General features: G+C 35.3%; 1 protein-coding gene and 2 long non-coding RNA genes across 7 annotated transcripts in view; 1 reads left to right on the top strand and 2 right to left on the bottom strand.

The window, feature by feature from the left end:
* Positions 1-3,681: 3,681 nt before the first annotated feature.
* Positions 3,682-7,505, bottom strand: LOC141361513 (uncharacterized). Its single transcript, XR_012367637.1, has 6 exons — positions 7,156-7,505; positions 4,716-4,745; positions 4,488-4,603; positions 4,364-4,395; positions 3,917-4,005; positions 3,682-3,819 (listed from the first exon to the last, which is right to left on the bottom strand). It is a non-coding gene; the product is annotated as an uncharacterized lncRNA (long non-coding RNA).
* Positions 3,703-26,085, top strand: part of LOC129437827 (uncharacterized) — a 149,652-nt gene continuing 127,269 nt past the window's right edge. Inside the window, exons 1-4 of one of the 2 annotated variants that reach the window (XR_012367635.1) lie at positions 3,703-3,836; positions 9,073-9,288; positions 10,103-10,229; positions 22,161-22,287. This is a non-coding gene — a long non-coding RNA (uncharacterized lncRNA). The remainder of the gene's footprint in view (positions 3,837-9,072; positions 9,289-10,102; positions 10,230-22,160; positions 22,288-26,085) is intronic. The other variant, XR_012367636.1, reaches the window with a different exon arrangement.
* Positions 10,014-25,824, bottom strand: LOC129437822 (uncharacterized). 4 transcript variants are annotated; one of them, XM_073862977.1, is made up of 6 exons: positions 25,616-25,811; positions 24,447-24,547; positions 24,218-24,334; positions 12,086-12,117; positions 10,326-10,421; positions 10,014-10,219 (listed from the first exon to the last, which is right to left on the bottom strand). In XM_073862977.1, exons 1-6 carry the CDS (start codon positions 25,739-25,741, stop codon positions 10,080-10,082), a joined length of 612 nt encoding a protein of 203 aa, XP_073719078.1. In that variant the 5' UTR covers positions 25,742-25,811; the 3' UTR covers positions 10,014-10,079. The 4 variants fall into 4 exon arrangements, with proteins under 4 accessions (XP_073719078.1, XP_073719077.1, XP_073719079.1 ...); XM_073862976.1 differs by having other exon boundaries at positions 10,016-10,219; positions 10,326-10,424; positions 25,616-25,807; XM_073862978.1 differs by lacking the exons at positions 10,014-10,219; positions 10,326-10,421; positions 12,086-12,117 and adding exons at positions 22,078-22,277; positions 22,384-22,479; positions 24,068-24,099 and having other exon boundaries at positions 25,616-25,824.

The raw sequence follows: 26,085 nt of genomic DNA, 5'->3' as shown, positions 1-26,085 counted from the left end.
ACTGAAATTCGTTTCAACAGCCATTCGAATAGTAGTTTTAACATTCGATTAGTATTATTTTTTTTAATATTCGAATTATATTCGATTACTGAAATTCATTTCAACAGCCATAATATATATATATATACATATATATGTGTATATATATATATATATATATATATATATATATATATATATATATATATATATATATATATATATATATATATAATTTGCTCATTCATTGTTCGTCAATGTTAGTTATGTGAACACATAAAAAAATATTTTTAAATCTATTTTTTTTAAATCCCATTCGAATAGTAGTTTTAACATTCGATTAGTATTATTTTTTTTAATATTCGAATTATATTCGATTACTGAAATTCGTTTCAACAGCCATTCGAATAGTAGTTTTAACATTCGATTAGTATTATTTTTTTTAATATTCGAATTATATTCGATTACTGAAATTCGTTTCAACAGCCATTCGAATAGTAGTTTTAACATTCGATTAGTATTCTTTTTTTTAATATTCGAATTATATTCGATTACTGAAATTCGTTTCAACATTCGTCAATGTTAGTTAATACATTTATATGATAAACAAATTTTAAATGATGCATTTGTTGGAGAGAATAATCCTGTTTTTTTATTATCTGTTCTGTTGTCAGACATGAAACGAGTTGACTATAAAGTAGTGAGTAAACACGATGCAGTCACACCTTGAGTTTGATCCAACCAGCTGTTCCTTTAACTCTGCTGAAATCCTGATATATAAACTCGATTTATAATTGTCTGACAAAATAACCATACATTTACATTGAAGCCTTACTGCTGTTTTCTCATCATGTCTTTTTGTGTTATGAGCTTTTTTATTTCAAATGTGAGTTGTATTGTATGTTGCGTACAGGGCTTGACAATAACTTTTTTGCTCACCAGCCAAAGTGGCTAGTTGTTTTCCAAAGTTACTACCCACTCAGCATTTTCACTGGCCACAATTTTGTTGCTTGTAAAATACATTTTATAAAACGGGCAGTTCTGGTTCTTCATTCTGATTGGTTGAAACGCCTAAGCCGGTAACCTCACGGTTCAGACCACATTACATAAGTATCACTGCGCCACTGTTGCGCCACTGTTGTCTACAATTGCACAATTAATGGCGATATCCAGATAAATGTCAATAAATATTGTTGAGTCATCTCGTCGATAAAGAGAAAACGTTGTCTGAGGATTTTATAAAAGTTCATACGTCCGCTATTATCCACTGGGTGGCGATCTTACCCAACTTAAACACAGACGCATTCACTGAAAACACCGTGTAGTACTGTTGTTCATGGCTCTGAATCTGATCTCTTACTTAAGTTCTTCACAAAAATGGAATTATCTCCGCTTTTAATAAAAAAATTGTGAGGTGATAACAGAACAAATGAAGGTGGGATGAAATGTTTTTTTGTTTGTTTTTGTCTGAAAGCGGATGGTCTGTTCTTTCATTTGATATTTTATGTTTATATAAAGAAGAACATTTTTCTGCAAGGCATTAAACTAAAACTGGGTGGCAACTTAAAAAAAAAAAAACGCTGACGGGGAAAGAGTTCAGCATGCTTCCAAGCATATTTGATCATCACTTCAACAGTTGCATCTAATTTATACATTAATATAAATGTTAATGTATAAATTAGATGAATGGTGATTTATAACATAAACACCACAGTCTTAAATCATATTTTCATTGTGTCTTTGCTGCGTCTGTGTTGGTTGGGAACTGCGCTCTGTTTCAGTCACACTTGATTCTGAGGAACTATTCAATTCAATTCAATTTTATTTATATAGCGCTTTTCACAATTTGGTAATTGTATCAAAGCAGCTTTACATAATAGATGCAGTGAAAAGCACAGACATAATACACGATAGCACAAGCAGCTAAATTTGCTGCGGCTATAAATCAACATTATAAGCAAACGTATTACTAGTGTAACGTATAGAAGTTAAGCCCAAAAAGGCTGCCTCCCCGGGTTGAAAAACCCCCTAGGAGAAAAAAAACCCGGATTTTAAGCCGGGGAAGTAAAAAAAGTCCTAGGAGGAAAAAACCCTTGGGAGATATATATATATATATATATATATATATATATATATATATATATATATATATATATATATATATATATATATATATATATATATAGACACACACATTGAAACGGAAGGAGATTAAGCGATATATATATATATATATATATATATATATATATATATATATATATATATATAGACACACACATTGAAACGGAAGGAGATTAAGCGGAGATTAAGCGGGTTCTGCCGGTGGTCTTTGGTCAGGCATCAGCTGGACATCACGTTGAAGAACAGCCAGTAGATCAGAGGTGTGCCGACTTTCACATTTCCTGGAACTGGATCTGTTTGTCTCATTGTCCTCAGGATCGAGGTTGAGACAGGGAGAGAGAAACAAAATTACCGTTCACATAAAAAGCAAGTGTCACACAGTGATGTGGTTTTAGTCAGCTCGGTTACGGACAGGCTAACTATTGCTGGTTACTACATATAGTTGATGATTTTAGATTTTTTTTTTTGCCCAGGGCGAGTATATGTATGGGGCCCCCCACATGAGCTTTAAAACAGAAACAGAACTCGTTTGACTAAGGCCAGAGGCCCCACTGCCGTCGTTAATACTAACGTACAGTGGCAAACGGTTCTGTATGACATACTATTTTTAAGGTCATGGGAAAAGGCCAAAATTGCAAAGCGACCATATTTGGCAATTAAGACTCAATCGAAAACCAGTTCAAAGTTTCAGCATATTACTAAAGAGTATTAATGACATTTACCATGCTTTGGAGTGTTGACGAAAAAAGGTTTTAATTTATTCATTGATTAATTTATTTATTAGGTTGTACAAGCTAGCTATTGGGAGATAAGTACCATTACTAAAACAAACTATGTGAATGCCTTGTTAAAGAGAAAAGTTTTAAGTCTAGATTTAAAGTTAACTACTTTGTTTGGCGGAAGAGTAATATTTGTACTAATATAATTACAACTTATTTGGGTTTTATTTTATAAAATCCCGCTAACATTATGCATATGAAGTAACCGTTTTATAAACACAATAAACCCCTCGAAGCGCTGGGTTACCAGTGCATTTTATAACCTAACAATGCCCCTTAGCTGTTATAAAATGCACTGGTAACCCACTGCTTCTTGGGGTTTATTGCTTTATTATATGATTAAACTTGACTATGGCATCCTAAAATGACTTTAAGTAATTGTACTCGATTTAGCTAGATTAGATGCAGATTGACTTTCAAATGCAGACTGACCACCCAAGTTGCACTGTATTATACTATCAAAATGTCACAGTTTAAACACCTGGGCGGAACTGTAGAAATAACAGTGTGGTTTGCACATGCACATTCTTTGTGAATGTTTTAACTAGACTTGTTTATAACCAGTTTTACTTGTGTACAATTAAGGATGACAAAACTTTCTTGATATAGGTTTGTTAAGTGACAGAAAATATTAATAATGCTGTTTTTGATTCTTTGTCGAAGTCTACCAGAAGTTAAGTTTGGGCCACAAAGCAATTTGTTAACATGATGTTGTTGCTGCGTTTATAGATTTAAGTTTTACAAACACTTAGAAATGCAGATAATAAAGAACACAGAGTGTATTTAAGGTAAATTTATTATTTTCTTCTTCTTCTCTTAGCTTTCTTCTTCCTGCCCTCTTGATGTACACACATCTCTTTTTTGCACCGTTCACCTGTATCTGTCCTTTCGGGGCTGTTTCTTCGGCCACCAGCTGTCACAAGTCCTGGCGGTAGACCTACATCAAGATACAAGGTATTTTTAGGAATGAATCTTGATACAAACATCAGCAATATACAGTGTTTTGTGTTGCAGTTTGGTTACAGCTGCCTTACCATCACTGATAGTTTGGTTGATGTCATCTTGGTTGATGTCACACAGCCGTATCCATTCACAGTAAATGAATCCAGCACTTGACCAACCACTAAGGAAACAAAACATAAATGAAAACAATGCATAAGAAAACAAACAGACACACTTTATTTAATCCCTTACCTCTAATTCTAGCATTGTAATATGGGATCTTTAAATAAAAAAAACTAATATAAATCGTCTAAAAAGTTTATAAGTTGTCTGCCATGATATTTTACTGTTAGTGAGGGCATTCTGTTTTAACACACATCAAGTTACAATTAAATATAGTAGCATAACTTACCCCAACCTTAAAAGAAAACTGCAATTGTAAAATTTAAAACCAGTAACGTGTATTCGAAAATTAAAAAGGGTAAACCCTGATTTCATGTTGACTGAACATACACAAGATATATTGCATTATAACTTACCATTGTACTGATTCTCTTCAGGAACTACAATCCTAAAATTTGTTTTGGGAAAACAGGTTTAATGCGTATTGACACAAAAAATCCACAGTCTGAAAATCTGAATAATACAGTAACATCTGGTTACCTGTTATCTCCTGACCAATTCATAAATGGAGTGCACCACCTTAAAGGGTAGGACTTATCATCAAAGACCACAATGCCATTAAAACCGAATGGGTTGTCCTGACAGGGAGTTGAAATCTGCAAGGAAATGTGACTCAAATTTAGCTGATTGTACCCTTTAACATACAGTATTAATTTAATTGTGTCACAGGATATTATGTTCTTTACGGTAATATACAAACGTATGTACTTTATCATCATCTTCACACTGAATTGGGACCTGTACAGAGGTAAAATGAAAGTATGATACTCATAAAAAACTCAATTAAACAGTACTTCACTCAAAAATCTATAATGTTTTGTGATGGTCTCTACTGATAATGTGTTGGGTTCTACTGGTGTGTTGTTATCTTGTGGACAGTAACGAATAGAACACCATTAATCTTAGTGGAATAAGGCCCAAAAACACAGTACTTAAGATCATTTTATTGTGGTTTTAATGGTAAACAGCTAATGGTTCAAATAGTGCTGGGCGATAATTTGATAATGATCATTTTCTCTATATCATTTATTTCTCTATATAAGGTATTTTTCTTTTTCATGTTCTGAAAAAAAAGTAGTTTGAAACCATAATTAACTGTCTGGTTTTTACAACTTTCATTCAGGAGCAAAAATCTGCCTTTAAATTTGACGGGAATAAAAATGTACTATTTATCATGACTATTATCGATATCGACTGATATGGAAAACATTTTCATGGAATTTGTGTTGGCCATATCGCCCAGCCCAAGTTCATACTGGTATTTGCAATTAGAATTTGTATTAAATACATTTGACTTTTTTAGCAAGTGAGTCCGACATTAAAAATTAAGTTTTATAATTACTAAAACTACTAAGAGTATAATAAACACAGCCATATAAATGATTGTAGCTTTCGCTAATCCATGTAGATCTGACTGGGATTTTCTCTTTTCTGACAGACACGTAGTCAATTATAAAGTAAATTTTGCCTTAAGCGACAATAATAAAAAGTTACAATCATGACTGTTGATTATCAAAACTATGAGCTAACTGCAGGTATTGATAAAACGTTGTCCACACATTGGCTGCTTTCAAATACTCTAAATTGCTGCATTATGAGGCAGCATTCCAAGGCAGGAAGGCATCAAGGCATGTCCGAATCCAATGTTATGTTTACTTCCTGACTCCTGAGATACATCGTCCTGTCCCTCAATTCTATGTGTGTGTGTGTGCATGGGGAATGTGATTAGTCAATCCTGGTCAAGTTTGAAAAAATAAAATGGCGGCCAAGAAAGCGACTGGAGCACAAATTTAGTGTAAATAAATGTATATTTTCCCTTTTTACACCTTTTAATTGCATTTCTAGCGAGAAAGTAGTATTGTAGTTTTTAAATATGTGATTAGTTATCACAAAGGCGCTCTCTGTTTATATTCAAACACGCCGCCTTTGAAGTGTGTCCGAAAGTCTTTTTTCTGAGCTGCCTTCATGCCTCCGAAGTCATTGCCTGAAGCAGCGAGGCAACAAAGCAGCTGCCTAAGTTTTTGGACGCAACCATTGTCACAGTCTGATGCTAACAATAGAAAGACATCAACTTCCTCAAAACTAAATATACATTAAGTTAGGGCTCATAAATATAAAAATTTTTTTTTAGGATCTTCAGATCCCTTTTAGGATTCAAGCGAAAATTGCAAGTTGACAGAGAATAACTATACAGTAACTTTTCTGCCCCAACAAAAATTTAAGAGCGTCTTGAACCTTGTCTGCTATTAAAACAGCCTGATGTAAAGTATTCTCATTTTCAGAACTAGATACATTGGGAAAAATCGTTTGTGAAGGGTCTAAATGCCAATTAACACAACTCTCACAACTAACTTTCATTGTGTTCGTTAGTAAACAGAATGGGTGTCGAAACTGGGGAACTGATGTAACAACACAGAAAACTAAAAAACAATCATGTGTGATAGTCATCACTAAAAAATGCGCAGTGACTAAACACTTCAGTATATTATCAGCAGCATGACAAACAAACAAGTTCTGTGGAAGAAGATTTGCAAGCACAAGTGTTGTTACAGTAAATGCTAACAGATGCTAACCGCCGTGTTAGATGCTACATTAAGTCAACAAGTAAAAGACCATGTATTTATTTTTTGCATTCCAGGAAGGTTTTAAGATCACCTTCATCGTAACATAATTCATTTTCCTACTTAATAAAAAACATACTCCCCTATGAGAGTTATATTGTATTCAAATACCGTATTACCGTGTTGTTTCTGCCTGTCACCGCCATTTTAAATGTTATCTTCTAGAAGCACCAACTACGTACTTACTACATATAATGTCAAGTTGTGTGCCCCTTCTAGTTATCCAAACCAGACATTCAGTTGTTTTTCTCTTTATTAATATTATCGTTTTAAAAGAGATTATTAATATAAAGGAGATCTAAGGTATTTCTTACATTTGAATTTTATTAAACTACAATGAATCCCATTGTAAAGATTTAAAAGGCTCTAAACTCTAGTCCACTTCCTGCAAATATAGAAAATACATTTTTTCACACTTTTCCAAAAATGAAATTGATTATTTTAAGTTGTTACTAATGATCACGTCTCTGAAAAATTTGGCATTAAATTAGTTAGGTACAGTTATATGATTGTTGCAGTATTCCTACCTCTGTTGTAAAGCTGTATATCTGTAAGTTTTTGTTGTTGACTCTGGACAGCTTTTCATTCCTACTGTAGTTGTTTATCTTACATCTCTACAGAACAGATTTGATATCTCTTATGAACTTTTAGAAAGTTCACTTAAAATGTATTACAGTATGTAAAACACAAGATATTTGCTCCGTGCTGGTCATCATCTGGTCTTCCCTCAGTTCTTGGAAAAGTTAACATTTAACTCTCTTTATTTATAAAACAATGAAAATTATACACAGTACTCTTCCAAGCACTATCATGTACTGAGTCCTACAGTACATACCAGAAAACAACATGATTATATGAAAAAGCTGGAAAGGAGGATGTGAGTCAGGAAGTTCCTGTTTCCGTAATCCTAAAGTTCCTTTTTAATGTTTTTTACTTAAAATGTTACACCAGTTTACCAGAAGTTGCTGAATGCATCACATTAGCATTTCCGTTTTTGGTAGACCAATGACAACAAAACTCAACGTAAAAAAATTCTATGCAAATAAGAAATAGGCCATGCTGATCTTTTTGAAGTCAAGTTAAATTTAGCCAAAAAGTTACAAAGACATGGCTATTAGCTAGTAAACTTGTCTTTTTGCTTACTAGGGACTGACATTGACCCAGTATACATGGATACCAAAGAGTATGTCAATTATGATTCTATTTTTTTCCACACTGAAAAAATGATTTACTGGGATTCTTAAAACATGTTTACGCACCATTTTTGAATCATGCTTTATTAGTAAATTTGTCTTTTGGATATTTTAAAATAAAACATTTGTTGTATTTAACCAGTTTACTTAACTTATAATGCTTAATAGGGGACATTTCAACCAAGGTTTACACCCAAATTGGGAAACTTTGTATCAGTTTTCGTTGGTCATTTACACGACAACAGCATTTTCAGGCCCTAAAACCTAAAAACAAGCAAAACAACAACAGGGGTACTGTGTTTATGCTATATAAGATAGTGATTTTATTAACGATTTATAGTCCAGAGTCATTTAGAAAATAAATCTATCTCATTGTCCATCTAAACAAACTCAATGCCTTGGTTAAAAGCAAGGCAGTGGATCCAAGTTCAGCATAAAGGTTTTACTGTAAAAATACCAAAAGTTACAAAAACAAGGAACAGAAACAGAACAGGAACCACATAACATAAAACAACCAATGGCCATGAGACTCCTAATGCTCCGCCAGGGCTCCCACTCCCTTGAGGACCACATCCAGGACTTTTTAGACCTTTCTTATCACACAGATTTATCCAGAAAAGTCTCTCATTACTTTCTATTGTACCAGTTTAAATCAACCACTCAGCAAATCAACTCATTCCGTACAGTTTGTTCCTCAAGGGAGTTTTGCGGATTTTGTAGATCTGGCCCTGGTGTTGGGTGGATTTCCCTTCACTATAGATAAGGTAGAAGAGGATGTCTCGCCTAAACAATTTTATGGGGGGAGTAAGCATCAGGCTCCGCATACCGGAGAGGCAGACCAATCACGGAAGCTTGCCTGTCCTACGCTGATGGTGGCGAGCCCGAGGAACCTGTTCCCAAGATGGCTGCCATGCCTGAATCTGTTCCCAAGATGGTCGCTATGCCTGAGCCAGTTCACAAGATGGCCGTAAGCTCAGAGTCAGTTTCTAAGATGGCCGCTCCCCAAGCCTCAACAGACGAGATGGCTGCCTTGTCAGTGTCAGCAGACAAAATGAGGGTTTCTAGACACAGCAGTCTGATGTCTAGTTTGGCAGATTCTCCATTGTTGTCTATATGGGTGGCTGGTGTCCCAAGTCCAGTGGTTTCAAGTCCTGTGGTCTTTGAGGCTTTTAAGGTGTGTTCTTTTCCAGTGTACTTCCTGTCGTGGCTATGGGTTAATGGTGTGTGTGGTCTATGCTCTGTTCTTCACAGAAGATGAACCCGAGTCTCCTATGATCCTGTCACGGCCAAGGGGTCTGAACCGGAGTTGCCTGAAGTTTCCAGGACAGCTGAAGAGGATTAACCTAAGTTACCAGAGTTTCCAGTTGCAACCAAGTTGGCTGAACCAGTATTACAGGAGTTCCCTGTCATGACCATGTCGGTTGAATCTTTGTCTCCAGAGACTCCTGTGTAGTGTTACTTTACAAGGTAATATTGAAAATGAAGATCTTTTTGATAGCATTGTCGTATGTAAGTGGCATTTTACTACGGTGTTGTATAAACATAGCTGTAGACTCTTACTTAAATTGTTTTAAGTTTGTGTTTGTATAGGGCGCTGATACATATAAAAAAAAGAGTACTGACTCTCTGTGTCCCCGTAAACCACGTTTACGTAAGGAATAATTGACGACGGGCCATTGAATTATAAGAAAATAATGCACACCAAGGTGGTATTGCGGCACGACGCGAAGCGGAGTGCCGTTACACCGCAGGTGTGCATTATTTTCAAATAATTCAAAGGACCGGAGTCAATTATTCCGCTTATACCACGGTTACCACAACCACTGCTCTGGTTCCTATTTTTAAGACATTTGAAAAGTTAGGTGTGCGGTTTACAGAAAAATAATCAACACCCATAGAACATTTCTCAGCCAATCAGAATGCAGCATTCAACAGACCCGTGGTATAAAGCATAGTAAACATGTCATTATACACTATTCATGTCCTCGTAAACCACATAGACCCCCCCCACACACACAAAACATTTTTAGGTGGTTTATCACAGGAAAAACAACATAAATAATAATACTTGTCACAAACAGCAGCTTGTTCATGTAACTTCAAAGGGTTTTCGTCAAAATTATATAAAGATATTGCATTTATTCCCCTGTATGTGTCTATGGGGGCACTTTAAAAAAAAAATTTGTGGTGTTTATTACAGAATTGACAACACATACTACCAAGTTTTAACAGTGTTTATTTAACAGTGTTTATAAGTATTATTTTCTGCCTCTTCTTTTAGCTTTTTTGTTGCCCTTTGGATGCACATGCTTCTCTTTGTTGCTCCATCCGTCTGTATCCATCATCTCAGGCCTGTTTCTTCTTCTTCTATCAGGTGTCATACGTCCTGATGGTACACCTGCATTAAGGTAGGAAAGAACATTTTTGCGAGTGAATCTTGATACAAACAACAGCAATATACAGTGTTTTATGCTTCAGTTTGGTAACAGCTGGTAGTTTCTTACCATCTCTCATAGTTTGGTTGACATCAGTGTTTGTGGAGAGTAGTGCGGGTACATTGACGTTCTCATTTACAGTAAGTGAATCCAGCACTTGACCAGCTGCTGATGAAACAAAACATAAATAAATATAAATGTTTGTTAAGTTTAAAATGCAAATGTGCTATTAAAAATATTAACTTAAAATCTCAGGAGGTACTTCAAATAATTTAAGTAAGTTGACCCAAAAGACCCATTAGTCTCTTACCTTCACTACAAAAAATCTGTTGAATCAACTTAGAAAAGTATTTGTATTAGGTTGCCTAATTATTATGAGTTTACTTAACTAAGGATATAAGTTCACCTAACTCATAAAAATAAATAGTTCTTTTTAAACTTTGTTATCTTGTTACATACATACTCTACTCAGGAGCAAAGGTCAAAACATTGTTCAATTAACTGCTCAGACAGTTTGTGTTTAATGCATTTTTACTAGGATCAAACTCTCACTTGGACCCCAACACTGAACACACAAACCTCAATCATGATGACAAACATCATTGATTAAAGGAGCATTTCACACATCGAAACATTAATCTTTATTGAAAGTGGATCAAATTTGAAGTGGAAATGTAACATACATTTAGAATTTGGTGCCTATTTGACCGAGAAAATGGGTGTTTGTAGTCTAACCCCCTCAACAAAGATATTGGACTTCCTTCTTTCAATGATGCAAAATGATGATTTTTACATCATTGAAAGAAGGAAGTGCAACACTGAAATCTGTATTTCTCCTGTCTCAGTGGCAACTGAGAAAATGATGCACGACCATTCAAAAACATGTCTGGGGTTCTAACTATACAAAGATTAATGCAAATGAGTGAAGTGTCCCTTTAAAAACATCTCTAGATACAACAGATAGCAAACACAGACAACAACAACAACAGCATAAATAAAGTCAGCAAACATTAAAACATAATTTTAGTCAAATAAAATAATCTTTGTAAAATGCTGAAGGCTAAAAAAAATGCCTCATTAGTTGAATGTATTTTAATATTATGTAATATTATTACATTTTTATAGGTGTATCTTATCAGGTTTGTTGGATTCAACTTAACCTTTTTTATGTTGACCTAATGTAATCATTTAGGTGGAAATTTGCCACATAAATGCCTCATCAATTGAATGTATTTTAATTGTTTTCACAAACTAATAAGTGAAATCAACCAACTATAACTAAAAAATATTTTTTTTTATTATGATTGTTGGGAAACATTTTGAAGTTTGACACTGTTAGTGTAAATGAAGGTGGTCTGAGTTAGGTTTCATCACTAGTTGTCACAAATGTATTAAAATTTTTTGATAAATTAGGCATGTGCGCACAAACACGTGCAGACACACACACGCACACACACACACACACACACACACACACACACACACACACACACACACACACACGCACGCACACACACACGCACACACTCACGCACACACACACACACACACACACACACACACTAATAAGCACACACATGCAGACACATATAAACTACGGAGCCTTGTTTCTAATATTATCAGCAGGTTAAAACTTGTGATCTTGGTGAAGACATTGTGTCATGTTAGAGACATTACAGAGTTATTACAGTAAATTAAAGAAATAGACAAACATTTTCTTTTCTCGTGGATGTATCATGAGTAATAATACCTGTAATGTGCATTAGCACAGTAAACATCTTGATGTATTATATTGACTGAACATTATTCACAAAGTATTCACAACTCACCATTGTCCCGATTCTCTTCAGGAGCTGCAGTCCTACAGTCAGTTTTGAGGGAAATAAAAAGTCAGTTAAAATACTAAAACTTTGATTACAAAACATGTAACATCAAAATCAGATTAATTTTTTAAAGGTTGACATGTGATCTGTACTGACCCATTCACATATGGTGTGCACCTCCTTATGGGATAAGACTGATCGCCAATGACCATCTCACCGTTTAACCCGAATTGGTCATCTTGACACTGTACTGAAATCTGCAGTCCTGCAGTCCTACAGTCAGTTTTGAGGGAAACAAAAAGTCAAAATACTAAAACTTTGATCACAAAACGTGTAACATCAAAATCAGATTCGTTTTTTAAAGGTTGACCTGTGATCTACTGACTCATTCACATATGGTGTGCACCTCCTTATGGTGTAAGACTGATTGCCAATGACCCTATCACCGTTAAACCCAAGTGGGTCATCTTGACACTGTACTGAAATCTGCAAGAAGTCACACTATCTTTAGCTGCTTGTGCTTACATACATTAATAACTTCATTATGTGTCACACGATATTATGGGTGGGTTGCACCAACAAGGATTCAATTAAGCAGAGTTTCGAGCTAATCTAGAGTTTGTTGATCTCTTTTTAATTTTAATTTGATTAACAAATCTTAGATTAAATCTCTAACCTGTTTTAAAAGCTTAATCTGTGATTTATTTTAATAATAATAAGAATAATAAGAATAATAAGAATACCTTACATTTATATAGCGCTTTTCTCAGTACTCAAAGCGCTTTACATATGAATGGGGGAATCTCCTCAACCACCACCAATGTGCAGCACCCACCTGGATGATGCGACGGCAGCCATATTGCCCCAGAACACCCACCACACACCAGCTTATTAGTGGAGAGGAGATAGAGTGATATAGCCAATTAGTATGAGGGATGATTAGTAGGCCAATGGGCAAGTTTTGGCCAGGATGCCGGGGCACACCCCTACTCTTTTTCGAAGGACATCCTGGGATTTTTAATGACCACAGAGAGTCAGGACCTCGGTTTAACATCTCATCCAAAGGACGGTGCTTTTTTGACAGTATAGTGTCCCCATCACAATACTGGGGTGTTAGGACCCACGCAGACCACAAGGTGAGAACCCCCTGCTTGTCTCACTAACACCACTACCAGCAGCAACCTGGTTTTCCCAGGTGGTCTCCCATCCAAGTACTGACCAGGGCTGCGTTCCCCGAAACCTTCTTAGCTCTACGTCGTTCTTAAGTTGTACCTTAAGCTGTACCTTATCGTTAATACGTGTTTCCCGAAACGTTCTTAGTTACGTATCTCTTCTGTAAGTCGTTCGTTCGGAAGGTTGGTCTGGAGCAATCTTAGCTATACCTTATCCCACTTGACTCCGCTAGGGGCCATGACTGTGATAAAAGCTTGTGTAGATTGCAGTCTATATAACTAAATATCTGTTTAAAAAAAAGTTGAAGTACACTCCGTGTTAAATTAGGCATTTTTTATTTATTTAAAGAATAAAACATTCACATAATTAGACATTATTACACTGATGGTTTAGATTTTTTATATTTTTTTCCAAAGGAACATCAGCTGTGAACTATTATTACAGGCTAAAGAAACTATTAAAAAAAGATTTTGGGTGGAGGAGTTGGTGAAACTATGGCAGGCAGCTATACAGCAAATCTTACTATTTCATTTGTGCATTTCAAATCCGTTAAATCTTTAGTTTACCGGCTATTTTAGCTGCAAATAAAACAAATCAAGTTAAAAAATTGCATGCCACGGGAGCACATTCATCACGAAATCATAATTGTTGATTTTCCTAAATATTATTATTGATGTTAATTCGACTTTGCATCGAAGGTTTTTTAATGTTTTATAACTTTGAGGCAGCTGCATATCATATTCTTTATAAACATTAAAAAGAAAATGCTCCACTTGATAATTGCTTGTATAAGGTCAACAAATTTTCCACATTAAAACTAATCAAAGCTTAAACCTAAAACAATCATACTATATATTTATATATCATATAATATATATTTTATGTTATATTTAAGGTAAACAGACAGGCGCGGCTCCAGAAATGCGTCCATTAAGCGTTATCCGCATTGTAAACGCGCTGCTTGCGCAGTGTCCAAACACATAAACGCGTGAACTAATGAACAACAATTTGTTTTTCTATATTTTAAGTGTAATGCCAAGCCAGGTGACTTGCACGACCCACCTTATTTCCCTGTGCAATGCATTTATTTGGGAACCCCTAATATAAATTATCCTTTAAAGTGAAGGAATAATGGATGCATTGGAGCAGTTTATGCATTATACTTTTGGACATGAAGTTGCGAGTTTTGCACGGGTTTGATATAAAATAAAATATACAAGGTTTATATTTAGTTGTTTGCTATTTGAGATATTTTTACCAGATATTCCTAATAAATGTAACTTGAACTATTTCTGAAATGTTTCTTTAATAAATAACACCGCTCTCTGATAACGCAGCGAAGTACCTATTACATAAAGTGAACAATTGATTGTCGAGCAATCGATATCAACCTATTCAGCACCATCGCCATGGCATGGACAGCACCTGGTAACGTCGTACGTAAGAAAGTATACCTTAAGAAACCCGCTAAGGTACAGTTCGGGAAACACGCCTAGAAAAGGTAAACCTGTAGTTAAGGTTTAACTTAAGAGTCTTCGTAGCGCGCTAAGAGAGAACGTTGTCGGGAAACGCAGCCCTGGCTCATATTTTGTCCGCCATAATGAATTTGCCTGTGTAATTAAATACACCATGCTCGCTGTGTCTGTTTCTGATGATTTAGCCACACATTTATTTGTAAAAAAATGATTTAAAACTCCTCATATGCAAGTTTAAAGTTAATCCCTAACTGAGATTTAAAACGGAGTATAATGGAGCAACAGGATTAAAGATAATCTAGTTTTACTGCACAATTTAAACCTGGATCAAATGACAGTCTAAATATAAGCCTGATTATTTTTAAACAGGGGCAACAGAAAATAAACTTTGATTTAAACCAGATTTAGGCCTAATCCTTGTTGGTGCAACCCACCCTATTATTTATTGTAATATACAAACTCATGTACTTTATCAGCATCTTCACATTGAACTGGGACCTGTAAAAATATAAAGGAAAGATACTACTGATAAACTATATTGTACTCCAAAAATCCATTTATTTAAATGTTAATTTTTGTCTAAGAATTTCCACAACTTAATGACTTTTTTTGTATGCTTTCTGCCAAAGTTATTCTCCAAAATGAGTCATGCATAAAACTTGACAATAACAGCTTGACTTAAATATTTTCCACTTGCATGGCAGACGCGTTTGAGGCGAATATATAGTGTATACATAGAGTACAAATATATTAAATGAAAGAACAGACCTTCTGCTTTCAAACAAACAAACAAAATGGGAAAAAATATTTAATCCTATCTTTGTTCTCCTTTTATAAGCTCTTAAATATGCGTAGGTTTCTTAAAAAAATACCAAATTTTGAGCAAAAACTGAATTCACGAACATCTTGGGCTCTGTTATTGTAATTCTGATATTTCTGAATCTATACACTGTCCATTTTATTTTAAAAGAATTTGGATAAATAAAAAATCTTTAATTCTTTTTGGGGCAGTTTCCCGGACAGGGATTAGACTAGTCCTAGACTAAAATAAATGTAAGAGCTGTTCAAACTAAAAACAACCTGCACTGACATATCTTAAAATACATCAGTGCCCTTTGTTTTACATCAGAATGCACACAAATAATATTTTTATTAAGACATGTTTGTTAAAACTAGTTATTTTTCATAATTAAACTGAGGCATAGTCTTGGTTTAAGCTAATCCTTGTCTGGGAAACCACCCCTATATGTTTAATTCTAGAATTAAACATATTCAGCTCAATATGGTGTATTCAATATTCAATAACTTATGAGTATTAAAGAATCTTGTAATAACATTAATAAATATGACTTTGTGAAGGGTCTTAAAGCAAATTATATAACAGTTCTTTCTGGTTCTCGAATCTGATTGGCTAAGAGGCGTGCGATATTGTACTGATAACGTAACAGTAAACGCTTCACCATTTGTATCATTCCGCCACCTACCTGTCATTTTAGTATTATTGAATGGAGGTTCTTTAAACATTCTCATCTCTGACTGGAAAAACTGCACGCACTCACGGACACGCACAGACGCGCTGTTTTTAAACACTCTCAGTGTGACTCATTAGTTCACTAGCTTGTGAATCAGTCTCCCAATAAATCCCAATCGGAAGTGATTATCCCGTCGAAAATCAGCGCTCTTGGATGTAACGTTAAACTTAAGTGAAGTAACCGTGGAACTGCAGGTAAGCACCGCAGCTTTTAAATGTGGACATTGATAATTTATTTTATCAAGACGTGACTATTAAAACTCGTTATGAGATATCACCACTGATATATTTATAAGCAGCATGCAAAAACATCTCTCTGACACTTATAAAAAAGAGTTTTATATAGTACTGACAAGAACGAAGTCTAATAATAATCGAGTTCTCGTATCGCGTTAAGATTAAATGGGAAAGCAATAGTAACATTTATATAAGTATAGTTTTATTAACTTTTACCTTGCGCCAAAACAATAAAAACACAAAAGACACTAAATATGAATAAGAAAACAAGTAATAGTTTCATCATGACACCAAATACTGCTGATTTGATCTCATTTTTGACCATCAAACACAGACAGGGCCAACATCAGAGCCAGGGAATCCCTGTCAGAGATGTAGCCCAGAGGCGGCGGTGGTCAGCGGGGCAAGTGAACACTGACGTCCGCTCATGCTCTGGTTCTACGGCCTCGTGCCTCTGGCCTAATCACAGCCGTGATGATATAGAGCTATATCACACTCCTACTCGATTAATATTGCTTAATTAACACAACCCTCATAATTGACATAAAATGTTAAACAGTATTCAAACCAATATGATTAACATTCAGTCATCTTTGTTAGAAAAAAAATGAGTTTCGAAACCGGAAGAGCATTGCACAAGCAACGTGTTATTTTCATTCATTTGCTTCCACCGACGAACAATAAAGAAAACTAGTAAACAATTGTAATCAATAAACATTACGCAGAGACTAAACATTACAGTATATTATCAGCAGCATGGCAAACAAACACATTCTATGGAAGATCGTCATGCATGCTTCCGACATGTTGGATGCTGAAATTTTTTAAAACTTTTATGCGTTTCAAAAATGTTTTAAGATACTCTTCACTCTGACTTCATTCATGCTCATACTTAATAATACACTGGCCCGCATTGGAGATGTAAGAATGTTACCGTATAGTTGTTTTTAAACTCCATCTTAAGCTTCTGTTTTGCTGCTAGAACTTAACACGTCGCATGTATGACGTCTGGTTGTTTTGCGTCACTTTATAAACGTTTAGCTTTTTTACCTTGTTTAAAATCATTAAATTATTTTCATAATACAGAAGTGGTTATTACTCAAGTTATTTTTTACATCAAGTTTAAGCAAATTACAATTAAATATGAAATACAATTATATGTTTGTAGTAGTGCTCATACCTCTGTCGTAAAGCTGCATATCTTAAAGTCTTTGTTGTTGGCTCTGAGCAGCTTTTCATTCTTGCTGTAGTTGTTTGTCTTACATCCTTACATAACAGATCTGATATCTCTTATGAACTTTTAGAAAGTTCACTTAAAATGTATTACATGTAATACACAAGATGTTTGCTCCGTGCTGGTCATCCTCTGGTCTTTCCTCAGTTCTTGTAAAATGTTATCCTTACAGATGGAAGCATTCCTGAATCCTTCAGAATTAACATTTAACTCTCTTTATCTATGTAATAAAAAAAAAAATGAAAATTAGAAACAGTACTCTTCCAAGCACTATCATGTACTGAGTCCTACATACCAGAAAACAAAATAATTATCTGAAAAAGCTGGAAAGGAGGATCTGACTCAAGAAGTTCCTTTTTAAAGGTCCTTGTTTAAAATGTTACACCAGTTTACCAGAAGTTGCTGAATGCATCACATTAGCATTTCCGTTTTTGGTAGACCAATGACAATGAATCTCACTGTAAAAATTTTCTATGCAAATCAGAAATAGGCCATGCTGATCTTTTTGAATATGAGGTCAACTGTCACAAGTTACAAAGACATGGCTATTAGCTAGTAAAGTTGTCTTTTTGCTTAATATTTAGGGACTGACATTGATGGATATCATATAGAGCAGTCATTTTCATACTGTTTTCATGGGACCCACTGATCTGCACACTTTGCGTGTCTTCCCCATCTAACACACGTGATTCAGATCGTTAGCTCAATTAGGGAGAGATCCATGAAAAGAAATGGGTGTGTCAGTTAAGGGAGACATTCAAAATATGCAGAGCAGTGGATCCCCTGGGACAAGATTGAAAATCAATGCCATAAAGTATCTCAATTGTGATTCTAGTTTTTTCCACACTGAAAAATTATGTTCTGGTGTTCTTAAAATATGTATATACACCATTTTTGAATAATACTTTATTAGTAAATTTGTCTTTTGAATGATTTAAAATAACAAGAAACCCATTTAAACAAATATAAGTTTGGTTGACCTTTACAACTTAATTGGGAAACTTTGTATCAGTTTTGGTTGGTCATTTATACGACAACAGCATTTTCAGGTCCTAAAACCTAAAAACAAGCAAAACAACAATAAGGGCCTACAGTACTGCGTTTATGCTAGACAAGATAGTGATTTTATTAACGATTTATAGTCCAGGGTCATTTAGAAAATAAATCTACTGCATTGTCCACCTAAACAAACTCGATGCCTTCTGTTACGTTGGTTAAAAGCAAGGCAGTAGATCCAAGTTCAGCATGAAGGTTTTACTGTAAAAATACCAAAAGTTACAAAAACAAGGAACAGAAACAGAACAGAACAGGAACCACATAACATAAAACAGCTCAATGGCCATGAGACTCCTAATGCTCCGCCAGGGCTCCCACTCCCTTGAGGACCACACCCAGGACATTTTAGACCTTGCTCATCACACAAATTTTCCCAGAAAGTCTCTCATTACTTTCTTAAATCACCAGTTTAAATCAACCACTCAGCAGATCAACTCATTCTGTATGTTCCTCAAGGGAGTTTTGCGGATTTTGTAGATCTGGCCCTGGTGTAAGGCGGATTTCCTTTTACTATGAGTGAGGTAGAGGAGGATGCCTCGCCTAAAAAATTTTTTTGGGGGAGTAGCATCAGGCTCTGTACCAGGAAGCAGACCAATCATGGAAGCCTACCTGTTCTAAGCTGATGGTGGCGAGTCCGAGGAACCTGTTCCCAAGATGGCTGCCATGCCTGAACCTGTTTCCAATATGGCTGCCATGCCTTGATGTGGTTCCAAGATGTACGCTATGCCTGAGTCAGTTCGCAAGATGGCTGCCACGCCTGAGCCACTTCACAAGATGGCGTTAGCTCAGAGTCAGTTTCTAAGATGACCGCTCCCCCAGCCTCAACAGACAAGATGGCTCCATTGTCAGTGTCAGCAGAGAAAATGGGGGTTACTAGATATAGCTGTCTGATTTGGCAGATACTCCATTGGTGTCTGTATGGGTGGCTGGTGTTCAAAGTCCAGCGGTATCAAGTCCTGTGGTTTTTGTTACTTCTGAGGTATGTTCTTTTCCAGTGAACTTCCTGTCATGGCTACGGCTTAGTGGTGTGTGTGGTCTACTCTCTGTTCTTCAGTCTTCACAGAAGATGAACCTGAGTCTCCTATGTTCCTGTCACGACCAAGGGGTCTGAACCTGAGTTGCCTGAAGTTTCCAGTACAGCTGAAGAGAATTAACCTAAAGTGATTGTTATAGTCGTGCTAAGGTCCTACGGCGTAGGACACTCGCGCAAACGTCTGGTAGGCAGTTTCCACGCGTGTAACCACACAGTAGCAGCGCGACCGTCAGAGAAGAAGAAACTTGGCAAGTTAACCCACAAACGAAGAAGAAACAGCAACTTGTTGTGTATAATTTGAGAAGACCAGCAATGATGGAAGTAAATAAACAGTGACTTTTGATGCAGTTTGAGTTAAATCACTACTCAACTTGGCTCATCTTTGTTTTCACCGTCACAAACGGAAATACCTATGACACAGTTTTTTTACCTGACAGGTGGGGTTCTGGTGGACCAATCACGGCGCTTGCGGTCCCCGTAGATCTGACGTGCTGTTAAACTTTTTGCGAGGTGTGCGTCAAGCTACACAGAGCTACGCACAGGCTACGGATAGCCTACGCCGTAGCTACGGCGTAGAACTTACGCACGACTATAAATCGCCCTTAAGTTACCAGAGTTTCCAGTTGCGACCAAGTTAGCTGAAGTTGCCATGAAATTTCAGTTTAATCATAAATCTGTGCCAACATGGGAGAGAAGCTCATTCCAGCACAAGAGCCTTCAATCTACCAATATTCACTATAGTGAAATAAATAAATGAATACAAATGAATGAAACAATAAACAGCTATGCATATATATGACAAAGAACGCCCAAATTTTTGAAGAGAACATACTGAGACAAGATTAAAAAATAACTATGTAAATATTAAATAAATAATTTATTACTACTCAGTAATCCATCGTTTTTTTAAGGATTCAAGTGTTACTGATAAACAAAAAAGGATGAATAATTTTAACCTTGCACACAGTTTTTGATTTGAATACACTGAAATACACCCCTTCTGGCCAAGGTATCCCATGCAGTGTGTTCGCACAAGTTCATCAAATTTTTTACGTTTCCAATGTTTCATTCGGATACAAAATTACACATCCACAGATGGATTTATATCTATAATTGTAAGATCATTGCACTTGACATGTGTTACGTTTACTTAATTCCACTCTAAATTTAAAATGTTCTATTTTATTTAATCACTTTATCCAGTGCCACTTGAATTTTGTTTCAGTTAAGGTATTCAATGTTATCCAGCACACAAAAATTTAACTGTTATAGGTGTGAGTAATGAAAGCTAATTTGAGTCTATGCAATGGTTTATGGGAAATGTATGGACAGATCTGCATTTACACTGTTTTGATCAGCAGGTGTCGCCAGCATATGTGGTGTTTCGAACTGCTTCAAAAAACTGAATCAAATTTCGAACCAATTGGTTCAATTGATTCGAAGCTTCGAAAAGCTTTGTTTCTCCCATCACTAAAACAATCGCTTCTTGTTTGTTTGCTTTTGCTGCCACCTGCTGGTAACAACCAAAGCTGTTTCCACACTTAAAATAAGCCATGAAATCAAGTGTTTAGAGCACGAAAAAGACAGTGTTAAGAACACACACACACACACACACACACACACACACACACACACACACACACACACACATATGTTGGTGTATGTGGTTTACAGGGACATCTCCATAGCAATGCATTTTATACTGTCCAAACTGTTATATTCTTTTCCCCTAACCTACCCCAATCCCTAACCCCAGTGTTACAAAAACCTGTTGCCAGTCTTTAATCTATTCTAAACTACCATTTAGTATGTTTTTTTTAGCTTTTCGGTTTATGGGGACACTCTCTGCAGGTGTGCATTATTTTCAAATAATTCAAAAGACCGGAGTCAATTATTCCGCTTATACCACGGTTACCACAACCATTGCTCTGGTGCCTATTTTTAAGACATTTGAAAAGTTAGGTGTGCGGTTTACAGAAAAATAATCAACACCCATAGAACATTTCTCAGCCAATCATAATGCAGCATTCAACAGACCCGTGGTATAAAGCATAGTAAACATGTCATTATACACTATTCATGTCCTCGTAAACCACATAGACCCCCCCCACACACACAAAACATTTTTAAGTGGTTTATCACAGGAAAAACAACATAAATAATAATACTTGTCACAAACAGCAGCTTTTTATGTAACTTCAAATGTGTCTATGGGGGCACTTTAAAAAATGTTTTTGTGGTGTTTATTACAGAACTGACAACACATACAACCAAGTTTTAACGGTGTTTATTTAACAGTGTTAACAGTGTTTATAAGTATTATTTTCTTCCTCTTCTTTTAGATTTTTTCTTGCCCTTTGGATGCACATGCTTTTCTTTGTTGCTCCATCCGTCTGTATCCATCATCTCAGGCCTGTTTCTTCTTCTTCTATCAGGTGTCATACGTCCTGATGGTACACCTGCATCAAGGTAGGACAGAACATTTTTGCGAGTGAATCTTGATACAAACAACAGCAATATACAGTGTTTTATGCTTCAGTTTGGTAACAGCTGGTAGTTTCTTACCATCTCTCATAGTTTGGTTGACATCAGTGTTTGTGGAGAGTAGTGCGGGTACATTGACGTTCTCATTTACAGTAAGTGAATCCAGCACTTGACCAGCTGCTGATGAAACAAAACATAAATAAATATAAATGTTTGTTAAGTTTAAAATGCAAATGTGCTATTAAAAATATTTACTTAAAATCTCAGGAGGTACTTCAAGTAATTTAGGTCAATTGACCCAAAAGACCCATGTCTTTTACCTTCACTACAAAAAATCTGTTGAATCAACTTAGAAAAGTATTTGTATTAGGTTGCCTAATTATTATGAGTTTACTTAACTAAGGATATAAGTTCACCTAACTCATAAAAATAAATAGTTCTTTTTAAACTTTGTTATCTTGTTACATACATACTCTACTCAGGAGCAAAGGTCAAAACATTGTTCAATTAACTGCTCAGACAGTTTGTGTTTAATGCATTTTTACCAGGATCAAACTCTCACTTGGACCCCAACACTGAACACACAAACCTCAATCATGATGACAAACATCATTGATTAAAGGAGCATTTCACACATCGAAACATTAATCTTTATTGAAAGTGGATCAAATTTGTAGTGGAAATGTAACATACATTTAGAATTTGGTGCCTATTTGACCGAGAAAATGGGTGTTTGTAGTCTAACCCCCTCAACAAAGCTATTGGACTTCCTTCTTTCAATGATGCAAAATGATGATTTTTACATCATTGAAAGAAGGAAGTGCAACACTGAAATCTGTATTTCTCATCTCTCAGTGGCAACTGAGAAAATAATGCACGACCATTCAAAAACATGTCTGGGGTTCTAACTATACAAAGATTAATGCAAATGAGTGAAGTGTCCCTTTAAAAACATCTCTAGATACAACAGATAGCAAACACAGACAACAACAACAACAGCATAAATAAAGTCAGCAAACATTAAAACATAATTTTAGTCAAATAAAATAATCTTTGTAAAATGCTGAAGGCTAAAAAAAATGCCTCATTAGTTGAATGTATTTTAATATGATGTATTATTATTACATTTTTATAGGTGTATCTTATCAGGTTTGTTGGATTCAACTTTACCTTTTTTATGTTGACCTAATGTAATCATTTAGGTGGAAATTTGCCACATAATTAAAATACATTCAATTGATGAGGCATTTGTTTACACAAACTAATAAGTGAAATCAACCAACTATAACTAAAAAAAATTTTTTTATTATGATTGTTGGGAAACATTTTGAACTTTGACACTGTTGGTGTAAATGAAGGTGGTCTGAGTTAGGTTTCATCACTAGTTGTCACAAATTTATTAAAAAAATTTGATAAATTAGGCATGTGCGCACAAACACGTGCAGACACACACACACACACACACACACACACACACACACACACACAAATAAACACACACATCCAGACACATACTTAAACTACAGCACTTTACGCAGCCTTGTATCTAATATTATCAGCAGGTTAAAACTTGTGATCTTGGTGAAGACATTGTGTCATGTTAGAGACATTACAGAGTTATTACAGTAAATTAAAGAAATAGACAAACATTTTCTTTTCTCGTGGATGTATCATGAGTAATAATACCTGTAATGTGCATTAGCACAGTAAACATCTTGATGTATTATATTGACTGAACATTATTCACAAAGTATTCACAACTCACCATTGTCCTGATTCTCTTCAGGAGCTGCAGTCCTACAGTCAGTTTTGAGGGAAACAAAAAGTCAGTTAAAATACTAAAACTTTGATTACAAAACGTGTAACATCAAAATCAGATTAGTTTTTTAAAGGTTGACCTGTGATCTGTACTGACCCATTCATATATGGTGTGCACCTCCTTATGGGATAAGACTTATCGCCAATGACCATCTCACCGTTAAACCTGAATTGGTCATCTTGACACTGTACTGAAATCTGCAGTCCTGCAGTCCTACAGTCAGTTTTGAGGGAAACAAAAAGTCAAAATACTAAAACTTTGATCACAAAACGTGTAACATCAAAATCAGATTTGTTTTTTAAAGGTTGACCTGTGATCTACTTACTCATTCACATATGGTGTGCACCTCCTTATGGGGTAAGACTGATCGCCAATGACTATCTCACAGTTAAACCCAAGTGGGTCATATTGACACTGTACTGAAATCTGCAAGGAGTCACAAAATCTTAAGATGCTTGTGCTTACATACATTAATAACTTCATTATGTGTCACAAGATATTATGGGTGGGTTGCACCAACAAGGATTCAATTAAGCAGAGTTTCGAGCTAATCTAGAGTTTGTTGATCTCTGTTTAATTTTAATTTGATTAACAAATCTTAGATTCAATGTCTAACCTGTTTTAAAAGCTTAATCTGTGATTTATTTTGTCCGCCATAATGAATTTGCCTGTGTAATTAAATACACCACGCTCGCTGTGTCTGTTCCTGATGATTTAGCCAAACATTTAATTGTAAAAAAAATGATTTAAAACTCCTCATATGCAAGTTTAAAGTTAGTCCCTAACTGAGATTTAAAATGGAGTATAATGGAGCAACAGGATTAAAGATAATCTAGTTTTACTGTACAATTTAAACCTGGATCAAATGACAGTCTAAATATAAGCCTGATTATTTTTAAACAGGTGCTACAGAAAATAAACTTTGATTTAAACCAGATTTAGGCCTAATCCTTGTTGGTGCAACCCACCCTATTATGTGTATTTATTGTAATATACAAACTCATGTACTTTATCAGCATCTTCACATTGAACTGGGACCTGTAAAAATATAAAGGAAAGATACTACTGATAAACTATATTGTACTCCAAAAATCCATTTATTTAAATGTTAATTTTTGTCTAAGAATTTCCACAACTTAATGACTTTTTTTGTATGCTTTCTGCCAAAGTTATTCTCCAAAATGAGTCATGCATTAAAACTTGACAATAACCACTTGAGTTAAATATTTTCAACTTGCATGGCAGACACGTTTGAGGCGAATATATAGTGTATACATAGAGTACAAATATATTAAATGACAGAAAAGACCCTCTGCTTTCAAACAAACAAACACATTCTATGGAAGATCGTCATGCAGGCCTCCGACATGTTGCTGAAAAACCATTTAAACTTTTTTGGTTCAAAAACGTTTTGAGATAATCTTCATTCTGACTTCATTCATGCTCATACTTAATAATACACTGGCCCGCATCGGATATATATGAAAATGTTACCGTATTTTTATCTTCAAACTCCATCTTTAGCATCAGTTTTGCTATGCTGGAAACACTTCCGTGTTTGACGTCTGATTGTGCGTCACTTAATTTAGCTTTAGCTTTTTTTACCTTGTTTAAAATCATTAAATCATTTTTATAATACCGAAGTGGTTATTATTCAGGTTATTTCTTACATCAAGTTTTAGCAAATTACAATTAAAATATGAAATACAATTATATGTTTGTAGTAGTGCTCATACCTCTGTCGTAAAGCTGCATATCTTAAAGTTTTTATCGTTGGCTCTGGGCAGCTTTTCATTCTTGCTGTAGTTGTTTATCTTTCATCTTTATATAACAGATCTGAAATCTCTTTTAAAAATTTCTTTTAAAAAGTTATCCTAAAGTCCATCCGCATTTGCTTCATGCTGGTCTTCATGTGGTTTTCTTCCAGCTATTGGGAAATGTTTGCCACATCTTTCCAATGTAGT

Source organism: Misgurnus anguillicaudatus, chromosome 24 (genome assembly GCF_027580225.2).
Source record: "Misgurnus anguillicaudatus chromosome 24, ASM2758022v2, whole genome shotgun sequence".
In the NCBI taxonomy this organism is placed as follows: domain Eukaryota; kingdom Metazoa; phylum Chordata; class Actinopteri; order Cypriniformes; family Cobitidae; genus Misgurnus; species Misgurnus anguillicaudatus.
Note: the sequence above shows the minus strand (reverse complement) of the source record. Positions and strands in the feature narration are given on the sequence as shown.

What these genes read in the sequence shown, in the direction of transcription:
- LOC129437822 (XM_073862975.1), bottom strand. Translation starts at nt 25,741, where the DNA reads ATGATTTTAAACAAGGTAAAAAAAGCTAAAGCTAAATTAAGTGACGCA. An exon ending in AGTTTGAAGATAAAAATACG is followed by an intron (nt 24,548 to 25,615) that starts GTAACATTTTCA and finishes GACTCCTTGCAG; the next exon opens with ATTTCAGTACAGTGTCAATA. An exon ending in TGCACACCATATATGAATGG is followed by an intron (nt 24,100 to 24,217) that starts GTCAGTACAGAT and finishes AACTGACTGTAG; the next exon opens with GACTGCAGCTCCTGAAGAGA.